Here is a 13,838-nt window from a genome sequence, read left to right on the forward strand (position 1 = left end):
AGACAAGACGGAAATCCCCGTATTTGTGGATCTGGCATCGATTTCTGCTGGTGAAAACGACATGGATATCGACAGAGTGAGGTTCTTCCGTGATGCCATGGCTGCTTCTGCCCCCATTGTGTTAGACCTTAGTCCCACAGCCGGGTTCAAGGAATTCTCTGAAGCTCTGTCTTTCATCAGAGAAGCCATCGTGAAAGACAAGAATCTTCCCAAGAAGCTGGTGAGTCCTCAAGTCCCGTGTCCAAAAGTCACTTGCATGCTTGCTGTCTGGCCGAATTGCTCACATGTAGGTGTCTGACGCCAGTTAAGATGGTTTCCCCAGGACATCCATGTGGGCCTGGCAGGACCTGGGCAAAGGCCGTGCTCTTTTTGGAGTGGAAACCTGGTGGAACATGTCAAATAACCTTCCACGTGTGTGTGGGCAACCAGAGAGGAGCCAGTAGGTGTTGTGAAGAGGAGGAGATGAGTTCAGGAGTCTACAATTTAGGATCACGGAATAGTTGAGGTTGGAAGGGACTTCTGGAGATTGTCATGTCTAAATGGGGTCAGGTAGGGCAGGTAGCTCATGGCCGTGTCCAATTGGGTTTTGAGCATCTCCAAGGCTGGAAGACTCCAGAACCTGTTTCAGAATTTGATAGAAAAACTTTGCTTTAAGAGAATCCCTGGTGTTGGTGCCCCAGGCTGTAGCTGAGCCTTACGCTCTGCTCCCCACCAAAACCAGAGCAACGAGCAAGAGCTTCACCACATGCCAATGCTCTGGGGTGTTAGAGAGGTCCAGCTCTGGGTCTGTGTCTCCTCAGAAGCCATGGGAAACTCTATCCTCAGAAGAAATGTTAATAGAAACCCCACCTGCATGAAATTTGGGGTGGGAGGGTGGTGCTCAGCATCCTTCCATCTGGTTACAGGATTTTCCTTTGGTTCTTCTTTCACAGAAAGATTCCTGTGACAATCGAGAATGGATACAGATGGTTCATGACTCTCATGGCTCTGTGGAGCGTTCTTCGATCTCTCAAGCCAGAAGCATCAACAACAATGGGATTTTTACCATCTCAGCACCTCTGAAATTCAAGGTAAAGGGTCTCCAAGAGGCTTTCTTGTCCAGTTGTATTTTTTTTAGTGCCACTGGGGGAAAAGATCTTTCTTGAAATCAATTTCCGATGAGCATGCCAGATTGCCAATAGATCTCCAGTTGGGTTTGCAACTAGTACCACCGATTTTGTGCTGAATCTCGAGTATTTTCAGTGGAAAACGGACTTTTCTTTTCTCCAAAGGACGTGGTACAACACATGTAAAGCCCTGATGTGCAGCCTTTCAACTCAAAGCTATGTGAAAGGCCATGTGGGGATGTTGGTTGTCTTCTCTGCTTTCCAGGCTACTCTCGAAGACTGTGTCTCATTGCGACTGCTGAATGACAGCGAGGAGAGCACATCTCCAGCAGACCAGAAGGACAAGAAATGCAGTTTGTCTCAGCTGACGGAGCTCCAGAACAAGCTTATGTTGATTGCCACCAAGGTTGAGCAGGGCAGAGAGGAGGCAAACCGTTTCCTGGAGGTAAGACACAGCATAGCATCATCATCTGCCTGAGAAGCAGCTTGGGATTTTGCTGGAATTCTTTCCAGGAGACACATCCATGACCTACAGTTCTGGCCTTTCAGGAGCAGAGGCATTGTTCTAGGATGATGCCCACTTCCCAAGCTGCAGGGGTGGGATTTGCTTGCCTAAGCATTGTTCTTCACTTGTGGTGCCCAACAGACCATCCAAGATCTTTGTACTTCATTATGGAGGGACTCATAGAATGGTTTGGGTTGGAAAGGACCTTAAAGATCATCTAGTTCCAACCCCCTGCCATGGGCAGGGACACCTTCCACCAGTTCAGGTTGCTCAAAGCCCCATCCAAACTGGCCTTGAACACTTCCAGGGATGGGGCATCAAGATCTCTCTCCATCTTTCTTATAAGCCCCCTTTATATATGAGATGGTCACTGCCCTCGTATACAGGCCAGGATGCTGTTGGCCTTCGTGGCCACCTGGGCACACTGCTGGCTCATATTCTTGTGCTGGGGACCCCAGAGCTGGATGCAGTGCTCCGGGTGGGGTCTCACCAGAGCGGAGTAGAATCCCATGGACTTAAGTACATTCAAATTCTTCAGTTGATTTCATACCTGATCTCCTGCGACGGGACTTCATTCCCCCAGCCTCTGCCATGATGTTCAAGGGCTTGAGAGATGCAAGAAGAGAGATTACCACTGAAAACATGCAAAAAATTGAATATCTCGGTCTTTTCCATGTTGGTTGACACCAGCTCTCCTGTCTTATATACCAGGGGCTACATTTTCATTAATCTTCTTTTCCTAGCCAAAGTACCTGTAGAAGCCCCTTCTCATTCTTCACACCCCTTACCAAACTCAGCTCCAACTGTTCCTTAGCTTTCCTCATCCCCTCCCTATGCATCTGGGCAGCATCCCTGTAGTCTTCCCAGGATACACGTCCCTGCTTCCACTGGCTGTGCATTCCCTTCTTACACTGTAGTTTGACCAGGAGGTCTTTACTCAGCCATGCTGGTCTCCTGCCTTCTTTGCCTGATTTCTTACATATAGAGTTATAGAATCATAGAATGTGTTGGGTTGGAAGGGACCTTTAAAGGTCACCTTGTCCAACCCCCTTGCAGTAAGCAGGGACATCTTTAACTAGATCAGATTGCTCAGAGCCTCATCAAGCCTGGCCTTGAATGTCTCCAGGGATGGAGCTTCCACCACCTCTCTGGGCATACCTAAAGAACTTAAAGTAATTTAGTTCCTTCTAAACTCATAAATCTCTTTATCTCTCCTCCTCCTCTCCTACCTGAGAGGTAGGGGAGAGCATCTGTCATTCTCATTGACCAATCTGGCCCAAACCATGACACCAAACACAAGGTTTTTTTTCTTGGCTTGACTTCTAATTTCACCCCAAAGCTCCCAACTTGTCCTTTTTAGAGGAACATGCCCTAATTCCCTTGAGACATTCCACAGGTATTTCCCTGTTAGTTCCTAATACACCAGCAGCCCCTGGCTCTTCTCTGTTGCTCAAAACTCCATCCCCTTCCCTAGGTCTAGCCTAAAGCTCCCTGTAGAGGCCTGGCCAGCTTCTTGGTGAAGACACAGTTGTCCCAGTTGGTCTGGTGAATCTCTTCATCTCCCAACAGACTCAGCTTCTCAAGGGTAGACCTGGATTCTCAAGGGCAGATCCAGCCTCTCAAGGGTAGATCCAGATTCTCAAGGGTAGATCCGGCTTCTCAAAGGTAGATCCAACTTCTCAAAGATGGGTCCATGATCGTAGAAGCCCAAACCTTGAGTATGGCACCAGCCCTGCAGCCACATGGTCCAGTCCCCTCATTATCTTCCTTGGACTCTCTCCAGTACATCCATGTCTTGCTTGTTCTGGGGAGCTCACAGCAGAGCTGTATAGATCTCAGGAGGACAGTGTGACCTCATCAGTGTTTGGAAGCTGTTGAGAACATGCTGCAGTACATGATCCATTTCCCTGTTGTGTCTTTGGCCTGTTACAGATACTGGAAAAAGTTGAAACAATTGGAAAGTTGTACCTGGAGCTTCTCAGCATTGGCAATATCCTCTTCATCAACTGGAAGGCTGATATCTACTGCAACCCCCAACAACATGTGAAGGTCTACACAGAGTTTGGAATTGCCGGAATCCTTGTTCAGAGCACAAGACCCCTCCTGGAGGAGCTGGATAGCCTCTCTAAAGTGATGGAGCATTGCCTGGTAGAGTGGAAGAAGTACCTGGAGACTCAAAGGGACACCTACTATCACCTCAACCTGTTCACTGCACACCAGCTCTTCTATTTATGCAGCCAGCTGGCCCGAGCCCAGAAAGGCATTGTAGAACCGCAGGTGCTCATCATGCTTTCCATCATCAAGCATGACATCAATGATGAAGATATCAAAAAAGCCCTGGAGGATGCACTGATGACTCCCCTGGACTCTGTGAATGTGTCAGCAGGAGGCGAGGAATCAGTTACCTGGAACGATTACATCATTCGTTTTCCCCAGCTCATCAAAAGCTTGGCCGAATCGGGCTATGATGAGTCAGTGGCAAAGGCAGCCTTGCAGAGCTGCCTGTCCAACTCCCCCATCACAGAGCAAATGCTCATGGATTTCGCCTTTGAGCAAGGTGACGACAAGGAGGTGGTTGAAGAGCTCAGCAAGTTGTACGACGAGACGAGAGAAACCTTCCTGCAGAAGAGGCGGAAATTCCAGACTGGCAGCAGAGATGTCGACCAGGTTTCCTTCAGCACCCTGGCGCACGATGAGTTGGCCACTGCCTTTGAGAGCTTGCCGTCTATTTACGACAAGGTGAATCTGCTCTGGGACGCCTACTGTAAGAAATTCGCTGGCCTGGTGTCTGATAAATACATAGGCTTGGATGTTTTTGGGGAGACGCTGAAGCACTTGGCCGCTCTAGAAAGCACGCGTGTCGAGAGAAGTTTACCCGTAGGCTTTGAAGCGGGGAAACCACTTCTCATCATGTGTAAGGAAGAGGAAATGTTACCCAACATGTTATTTGTCTACCGACACACTAAGATGGCGCCTCTCCCATCGTACGATGAGGTCCTGGTGTGCACACCCAACACGGAGGAGGAGGAGGTGGAGCTGCTTGTCAGGAGAGCTCTTTTCCCAGGTTCCCAAGACCAGAAGATCTACTGCTTGCTGGGTGCTGATAGATTAGTTTATAAAGTTTCCAAACAACTCGAGTCCCACTTCTTCCGCCTGGTGCACTCTTCCAGCATTCCTAACTACAGATTCATCATCTTCTGCAATGCCAAAGCTCACAATTCCTATGTTATCACAGCCTTTGATGCCTACAAGATGACTTTCCCCTGCTACTCCAAGACAGAGATCCAGACCTACCTGAAGATGCACCTCAAAGTGCCGAGCGGGACAGCCCCAGTCGCTCAAGCTTTTGAAGAGCCCTATCAGCAGAACGTGAAGTTCGTCTTTTCGGAGCGAGCGGGAATGGGTAAGTTTCTGGGGAGTCGTATTTTGAGTTGGACTTTAAACCAAGGAGGCAAGGTGGCACAACGTGCTTTTGGGGAGAGATTTCCTTGGTTTGGGTCGCATGCAAGGGTAGGTGATTGATGGCTGTTTTTTTCCACTCCTTAGGGAAGTCTCTCTTTGTGGACAATACCATCAGAAAGGTCCGTGCCCAGCTGGGTGGCACACTACCACTTCACAAAACCATTAGGCTGATGGAGTCGGAGATCGATTTCCAGTTCTTCGTGGAGGAGCTCTTCTCCATCAAGGAATCCTTGACTGAAATTCAGCCCACCATCTTCCACATTGATGTGTCTCCAGTGGTGAGTGCCTGGATATAAAAGTGGAGAGGAAGAGGTGGGGAAACACAGAAGACCCTACACACAGGGAAGAAGAGAAGGAGGTGGAAACTCAAATCCAGCCCAGTCAGAGCAGCGAGTGTGTTGTGACAGACTTCTCCATCAATTTTAATTTCGCGGGGGGGTTGTGTTTTTTTTTTCCCTGACAGGTATCGAAGGGTCTCTACCGGCTGCTGATTGACCTGTGCATCCTGCGGCACATCCAGAGTCCTGACGGCTTAGTCTGGAAGTGCAAACCCTCTCATCTTTACTTGATCGAGTACCTGGTGAAAGGGAAAGGTGTTAGCACTACAAGGAAGCAAGAGGTATTTTGGGGAGTCTGCGCTCGGGCTGAGCATGAGTGAACCTGCTAAACTCTGATGTCTCTGCCAGAAGCGATGCACAATTTAGGGTCTGTCTCTCCAGTGAGGCAATGTCTCACCTATGCAGAAGCAATCAGGGCAAATGTGCCTCTCCTCAAAGTGAAACATCAGGCCCTGAACTGAGTTTTGGAGGGAAAAAGGGAGTTTTTTCATCCCAGTTTTCCTGTAACTTGAACCTCACACATGTTTTTAAAGCTAATTTGCACCCAAGCCACGCTTTAGAGTTACCAAACATGTGAAATGCACCCTAGATTCTTCCGTCTATGGTTCCTCACCATACCTTGGATATTGGCTGAGTTCAGGTCCCTCCATCTCCAAAAGGGTTTAGTGGAACAGGAGAAAGTGTAGGAGAAGGTAACAAGATCACCCAACCCAAGACAAGACACTGGGCAAGACAGATCTTAATGGTTGTAGGGATTTCAATCCCCACAAAGGCTTGGAGAAATCTTGGCATTTCTGCATTTTTTCCCAGCTTGCTGAACCATTTGTGACCAGGGGGGAAATAAAAATGGGTTTTAGGCAAATGTGGGAAGATGGGAAACATTCCTTGTGGTGGTTTTGTGTCCTCTTGCTTTTAGATGTCTGTTGAAATGGAAGAAAATTTTTTGGATCTTTTTCCTACTGTGAAGTGTGTATCACCACGGCGGGTGCTCAACTTGCTGGAAGATCCCAGCTCTGTCCCTCCTGAGGGATTGAGGGAGGAACAGTTTGACCGGGACAAGCTAAATAGCGAAGTTTTCCAAAGGTCCTACCAATACCTCAGCAGATACAAACAGAAGGAAAACCTCGACCGTTTCACTTTTGTCCCTGGGAGGATCGAAGGGACAGAGAAAGAATGCCTGGCCTGCTTGATGGAGTTCTGCCAGAGAAGCAACCCCTCCTGGACTGAGCTCAGCAACTTCACGCGCTTCTTGAATTTCCAGCTAAAAAAGTGTGAGAAGTCGGTCTTCTGCAGTACAGTGGTCGGAGGGGAGTTCTCTGGCTTCAAAACATTTGTCATTAAATTCATGATCGCCATGTCCAAGGACTTTGCCATGCCTTCCCTCAATGTGTCCGACGAAAGTGTGCCAAGTGAGGAGTGGAAGGAGATGGACAATGTTTTGAGAGAGTACCAACTAAGACACAAGTGGGAACAACAGTCTCACCCTTATATAGTCTTCCACGCTGAGGATGATTCCATGGAATTTTTGGGTTTCCATATCAACCAGAACTTTGACGCTATTGATGCTTATTCCGAGGCTGTTTTGGAGAGGGCGGTTATGAGCAGGAATTTATACAGGACCTTGGCACTGCAAAATGTCCCTTTCAATAAGAAATTTGAAACCTTATCCAGAACCGAGCAGTTGGAGGCCCTCTGCAGAGTCTTTGGTGTGAAATGCCAGGAAGATCCAGATGCTTCATACCAGCTGACTCTGGACAACACCATGAAGATGTTGGCTATTCACCTGCGGTTCCAGTGTGGCATCCCCGTGATCATCATGGGTGAAACTGGCTGTGGGAAGACGAAGCTGGTGCAGTTCATGTGCAACCTGCAAAACGCAGGCAAGACCATTCGGAATATGATGGTGGTGCGTGTTCATGGCGGCACCACCTCCAAGACCATCCAGAAGAAGGTAAGGCAGGCCATTGAGCTGGCACGCACCAACGAAGAAGAGCACAACATAGACACAGTGCTCTTCTTCGACGAAGCCAACACCTCGGAGGCCATCTTCGCCATCAAAGAAGTGCTGTGTGACCACAGCGTCAACGGAAAGCCGATTTCCACTGGCCGCTTAAAAGTGGTGGCCGCTTGCAACCCTTACAAAAGACACAGCAAGGAGGCCATTGAGAAACTGGAGAAAGCTGGCTTGGGATACCGAGTCCGGAGTGAAGACACCCTGGAGAAGCTGGGTTACATTCCTTTGCGGCAGTTGGTGTATCGGGTGCAGCCCCTTCCTCCCAGTTTATTACCTCTGGTCTGGGATTTTGGGGAGCTGAACGAGAAGACGCAAAGCCTGTACATCAGGGAGATTGTGAAGTCCACCGTGGAGACCCAGATCCCTGAGGGAAACCTGGATGTCTTCACCAACGTCATTTCAGCCTCCCAGAAGTTCCTGAGAGAGAGGAAGGACGAATGCAGAGTCGCCAGCCTCCGGGATATAGACCGCTGCATGAAAATAGTGCTCTGGTTTTATGAGTTGAGAGACCTGCTTTTCCATGAGATTGATGAGAAGAGGCGGCATGAGGAGGAAGAGGAGCCAACCTTAAATGATGCACAAAGGGCTTTGGTCCTTTCGGTGGGAGCCTGCTATTACGTGTCTCTGGAGAGCCGCCAAGAGTACCTGGAGGAGATTGCAAAATGCTTCTCGGTCCCTGCGTCCTGGCTAAAGCAAGAGATTGAGTTGTGCCAGGAGGTATTTCTTGATAACCTCTCCATTCCTAAGGCCACAGCCTGCAACGATGCTCTGAGGGAGAACATCTTCATGATGGTTGTCTGTATGGACCTCCGGGTGCCGCTCTTTCTGGTTGGCAAGCCGGGAAGCTCCAAATCTCTATCCAAAACCATTGCTGTAGATGCCATGGAAGGTACATTGTCCAGAAGCCCATTGTTCAAAAGGTGCAAAGAGATCCAGCTGGTCTCCTTCCAGTGCAGCCCCCACTCGAAACCAGAAGGTATCATCTTCACTTTCCGACAATGCGCTCAGTTCCAGAAGGGCAAGAACCTGAATGAGTTTGCATCCGTGGTCCTGCTGGATGAGATCGGTCTTGCAGAAGACTCACCTGATATGCCGTTGAAGACGCTGCATCCTCTTCTGGAAGATGGCTGCGTTGATGACGAGACGCCAGAGGCTTACAAAAAAGTTGGCTTTGTGGGCATCTCCAACTGGGCCTTGGACCCTGCCAAAATGAACAGGGGCCTCCTTGTCTTTCGGACCGAACCTAGTGAGAAAGAGCTGGTGAAGACTGCTGAAGGCATCTGTGCTGACCAACCTCACCTTGAAAAAATCAAGCATTTGTTCCCCATTCTGGCAAACTTCTACTGCAATGTGCTGAAAATGCAGAAAACAGAGTTTTTTGGGCTTCGTGACTTCTACAGCTTAATCAAAATGATCGTGTCCTACACACAGAATATGAAGCGCGGTTCTCGAGATGAGCTCCTCATCAAGGCCATCCAGAGAAACTTTGGAGGCTCCAGAGATATCCGTCCTCTGGAAATCTTCCGTAACTGCACCAGTGAGCTACGTCTCAACTCTGCGGTGGAAACCAGCTGCATCCGTCTGTTGGAGGAAAACATGGACAAAGAGCAAGCGGCATTCACATCTCGTTATCTCCTGTTGCTGACGACCAACAACGCTGCCTTTCAGATCATCCAGATGACGCGTCTGATAGACACCAGCAACTGTGACATTATATTCGGCTCTGGTTTCCCACGGGACCAGGATTATTCCCAGGTGTGCCGCTCAGTGAACAGGGTGAAAATTTGCATGGAGATAGGCAGGCCTGTTGTCCTCCTCAACATACAGAACCTGTATGAGAGCCTTTATGATGCTCTCAACCAATGTGTCGTCAGCCTGGGGGGCAATTACTACGTTGACCTGGGCCTTGGCACTCATAGGGTGAAGAGCCGCGTGAAGGAGGAATTCCGGCTGATTGTTATAGAGGAGAAGAAAGTGGTCTACACACAGTTCCCCACCCCTCTGCTGAGCCGTCTGGAGAAACATTGCTTGGACATGAACACTATCCTCAACTGGCAACAGCAAGACCTGAAGCAGGACCTGGAAAGGTGGGCCAGTCGGTTTGTCTACATTGAGAACCCTGATTTGTTCAGGGTCTGGTCCCACACGCTCGCTCCCAAGGAACACGATGTCTTCATCGGCTTCAGCGATGACACGTCCGCCACCATCGCGCTGGAGTGCTCCCAACACACCCACTGGGGAGGCTATGAACCCTATGGAGAACAAATCTTCTCCACTGCCACAAGCAAACTGGTGGAGTGTGCCACTCCTGATGCCATCCTACGCCTCAAGTACTCCGCTCTGAAGGATGCTACGCAGATCCAGGACCTGTATTTCATCCAGCAGAAGCACAACAGCCTGGCCAGCCTCTTGAGTGAGATGATGAACCAGCAGAAGAAGGATGGGAGCACCAGCGGACTGTGCCTGCAGGTACTCATGCTTGGCTGTAAAGTACCCAAGGGTGCTGTTTGTTTTCCAAGTGAGCAAGGCCAGGTTGGATGGGGCTCTGAGTAACCCGGCCTAGTGGAACGTGTCCCTGCCCATGGCAAAGGGGTTGGACCTAGATGATCTTTAAGGTCCCTTCCAACCGAAACCATTGTATGATTCTGCGGTGCCCCCAACATCTTGGTTAGGCCAGGACAATGATGGGCTTATGGCCACCTTCCTTGCCTCCATGGTCTTCTGCAGCCAGGGTAGACTCTACCCTTCCTCGGGAGGCAGATGGGATCTGACCTTCTCTGGCTCAGGCTGAGCTACTCAAAGCACCTTCCAGTTGCCTGTAGATGAACCCAAGCCCCAATGAAGATGCCCTGCAGGATCCCGCCCATTTGAGGCAGCAGGAAAACCAGTTTTGATTTCCCTTTTTCCTGCAGGTTTCTACTCACACCAGGCTACTAAACCAGAAGGATTTAGAAGTGCTGAGGAAGACATTCGGTCTGCCGGACACAATCCACTGCCTTTTCCTAAGCCAGTTTGACACTGAACACGCTTTCCGCCAGGACCTCAGGTGGGCTCTGGTATTTCTTTTCTTTAACCCTGCAGGTGAATTCCACTTCTCACAGTGCTTTGGGGTGGGGTGGGGTGAGACCTTATTAGGAGAAAGCATTAAAGAGGCTGTTTCATTGTAGGAATTTCTTCAGAGACCCACAAGAAGCAAGATTGCTCCTTGTTCAGTTTCATTTCGATGAGCCACAGAGCAGCAAAAGACTGCTGGCATGTGCCAAGTAAGCAGCTTTCCTTTGTCCTCTGTCATCCTTCATCCTTCTTTCTTCTCCTTTGTCATCCTTCGTTGTCCTTCCCCCTCCTTTTTCCTCCTCCTTCTTCCTCCTCCTCCACCTTCTTCATCCTCTTCCTCCCTCCTTCCTCCCATCTTTCTTCCTCCTTTCTTTCTTCCTCTTCCTTTCTTTATTCCTCCTCCTTTCTTTCTTTCTTCCTTCCTCCAGGCACAATGTACTTCCCAGAATCCTGTGCTGCCTTTTGTCCTGTTTTTTACCCTCTGAGACCTGACCTGGGCTGTGCTCTGGACTCTGTTTTCTCCTTTGCCCCTGTGCTGGTAGCAGATTCTACCAACCGTGGCCAGAAAGAATGTCTTCTCAGGGTGGCATCCACCCAAGTAAGCCAATTCAGATGACTGCAACCTTTCATGGGAAGGGAGATGGAGCCCTGGAAGGGCATGTAGAAGGAGGAGGTGCAGTTGTTGCTTGGAGAGATCACTCAAACGAGTTTGGAGTTCACCAGCTCTGACCTCCTGGTGGTGCTTCCAGGTACTGCATCACAGACGAGCGACGGAGGTCGGCCAGCCCCCATCTGCTGCATCTTGTGCTGATCACTAAAGTCCCACGGGTGCTGGGGGGCTGCAGCTACCTGGCTTTTGACAGTGGTAAGGTTCCACTCACTTCTTTGTGTCAAGAAAAGAGTGGGAGGGGAAGATGACCTGCAGAGAAGACATGTGAAGTGATGGATCCTCCATCTCTCGCTGTCTTCCTGCCCTGGTTGGCTGGTAAATCTGAGTAGCCAAGCTCGCTGGTTTTCCAAATGGCCAATGCACCAAAAGAGAGCGGATGGACTGACCCATTCTCTTGCCTCTCCAGGCGAGTGGAAGTCCATCCACTTGGATGACCTGATGCCCCCAGAGAACTTTAAGGCCAATCTTGGCCAGCTCTCCAAAATGACCATTGCCGAGATTTTCACCAGCAGCTCTCTGCAGCAACTCCCAACAGGTAAGAAGTCTCTCACCATAAACCCTCCATCTCCCTGCTGCTATCCCTTCCACAAACCTGCTGCCCCGTCTTATGATGTCCCACCTGTGGATGGGAATGCAGATGGATCCAGCAGGTCCCAAGCTGTGGGTCCCAGGAGCACTTACTGCTTCTGAGTTCATAGCAATGCAGCTTTTGCCTCCTGATGGGCCAACTGTGACCATGGAGCAGCAGTTAGCAATGGCAAATGAGCTGTGCCGCTGGAGACTTTCATACGGGGTCAACACACGCTTGTTGACCCCTGTTCTTCGACTAGATGCTTGGGCAAACAGGACAGAAATGGCTTGATTCATCATTGCAAGCCAACTCTGGGTGGCTCCTTGAATCCATATTCTTGCTTAAAGGTGGCCAGCAAATTTCTCTCCAAGCCTGAGGGTCTCATGTCATCAAGAAGCTGCCACCCAGCAGTTGGGTGGCCTCCGCCCCAAGCGCTGCTTTATTTCTCCCTGTTGGTTGTCAAGGCACTGCCGCCACCTCCTGTGGATGAAAGTGTCTCTTGTTGGGGTTTTGACAGCTGTTATGTGGTTGATTGTGATTTCAGGTTCTCCGGAGGATTCTGCTGCCCTGGGAAGACTCACCGAGGCGGGTCTTTACCCAGAGAAAAATGTATGTGGTTTTTTTTTCCTTTTTTCTCCTCATTTTAGTTTCTGGCCATAACGCAAGAACTGGTTTGGGTTTCAACAGACACTGTGGGATCTGCTTTTAAAAGTCCTTGCTTGGGCTGGTGCCTTGTTGTGCGTAATAGCTGCAGGTCTTCCATCGTGAGACTGAAGTAGGGTGGTGGTCTCCCAGGCCTCCATGAGCGACTAGCACAAGACCAGGAGCCTTTTGTCACCATCAACAAAGCAGTGTCCCTTACCAGGGAGAGCAGGAGCTCTCCACGCCCTGGGGACTGACTCAACCAGGGTTTGTTGGGGTGGTCAGATGGGCACAGACCTTGGAGCCCACTGTGCTGAGTTCTGGAGAAGATGATGTCCCAGGACAAGCGTCTCCCGGCAAATGACAATAAAGTAGCACCAAGCAACCAACTGACCTCCAGTCTTTTCCAGCCACAGTTTCTCAACGTGGACGCAATGATCAAAGGCAGCATCCAGAAGGCTGTGATCCAGCTGGAGGACAAAAAGGACAACAGCCAACGTCCAATGGAGAGAATCAAGATCCTTCACAACTTGCTTTTCCATGCTCAGAGCAGTGGTAAGAGTGAGTAGAGAGAGCTAGAAGTGGCTCCTTGCACTGTATGGCAAGAAGAAGACAACAGACAGGTTAACAGGCAGTTCCGGTGTCCCTCAAAGCCCAGGTGGGTGAGGAAGGACCCAAGAGACAGAGGGTGAGGTGGCATGGGGCCTCCTTCACCTCCCTGCACAGCCCCTCACGTTCATGATCAGAATCTGTACTAAACCACAAAGCTTTGGTGCAGACCTTGGTAGACGATCCCAGACAGATGTCATTTGCCAATGGAAGTTGATTTCTGCATAGGACTAATAAAAAAATAAAGAGGTGGTGTGATTTTTGAGTGGAAAACTGTGGAAACCAAAATCCCTTGCAGGTTTTTGATGGAGCCTCCTGCTTGGAGACAGGTGCCAGGAGATTTTTAACCCGTGCTATTTTTTGATTAGTTTCCAGTCACTTTATGACCATCCTGAAGAAGAGAATTTGTTACCTCCTACAAGAACGAGAGAAACCCATCCAAGAGCCAAGGGCATGGATTTTCCGCAGGGCGCTGTGTACTGAATTCATCCTGGAAGACACATCATTCAGGTAGTGCTGGCTGTGAGCTACCTTCCTAATGCCAAGTATTTCTGTTCCTAAAACTGCTCTGCGTGAAGTGTGAGGCACCTTGCCTCAAAAAGACCAAGATGTGCCAACCAAGAAGTGTCTAAATATATGGTGGTGGTTTTTTTTTACCAGCCTAGAACAAGGCAGGGGCTTGGTGAAAGGTCATAGTCAGTCTCAAAGGCAAAAAAAAAAAATAATTAAAAGCACTGTTGATTTTGAGGAAGCTTCTTCTGAAAGGGCTTTTCTGGGAGCAAACAACATTGGTTGACTGTGAGATAGACAAGGACAGTTAGCATCAAGCCTGGATGTCCACATTTGGCTTCTTCAGAAGCAGCTGAA

General features: G+C 49.5%; 1 protein-coding gene across 7 annotated transcripts in view; it reads left to right on the forward strand.

Annotated features, from left to right (window-relative positions):
• LOC134509689 (E3 ubiquitin-protein ligase rnf213-alpha-like) overlaps nt 1-13,838 on the forward strand; it is a 43,581-nt gene that overhangs the window by 13,828 nt on the left and 15,915 nt on the right. For 6 of the 7 annotated variants that reach the window (XM_063322277.1, XM_063322279.1, XM_063322281.1 and 3 more), the window contains exons 24-37: nt 3-220; nt 933-1,070; nt 1,372-1,551; nt 3,544-5,014; nt 5,158-5,351; nt 5,537-5,692; nt 6,328-9,894; nt 10,338-10,471; nt 10,593-10,688; nt 11,229-11,344; nt 11,556-11,684; nt 12,265-12,329; nt 12,773-12,923; nt 13,340-13,481. In XM_063322277.1, the coding sequence (XP_063178347.1) occupies nt 3-220; nt 933-1,070; nt 1,372-1,551; nt 3,544-5,014; nt 5,158-5,351; nt 5,537-5,692; nt 6,328-9,894; nt 10,338-10,471; nt 10,593-10,688; nt 11,229-11,344; nt 11,556-11,684; nt 12,265-12,329; nt 12,773-12,923; nt 13,340-13,481 (6,757 nt within the window). The remainder of the gene's footprint in view (nt 1-2; nt 221-932; nt 1,071-1,371; nt 1,552-3,543; nt 5,015-5,157; nt 5,352-5,536; nt 5,693-6,327; nt 9,895-10,337; nt 10,472-10,592; nt 10,689-11,228; nt 11,345-11,555; nt 11,685-12,264; nt 12,330-12,772; nt 12,924-13,339; nt 13,482-13,838) is intronic. The other variant, XM_063322278.1, reaches the window with a different exon arrangement.

Source organism: Chroicocephalus ridibundus, unplaced genomic scaffold (assembly GCF_963924245.1).
Source record: "Chroicocephalus ridibundus unplaced genomic scaffold, bChrRid1.1 SCAFFOLD_26, whole genome shotgun sequence".
Classification (NCBI taxonomy): Eukaryota; Metazoa; Chordata; class Aves; order Charadriiformes; family Laridae; genus Chroicocephalus; species Chroicocephalus ridibundus.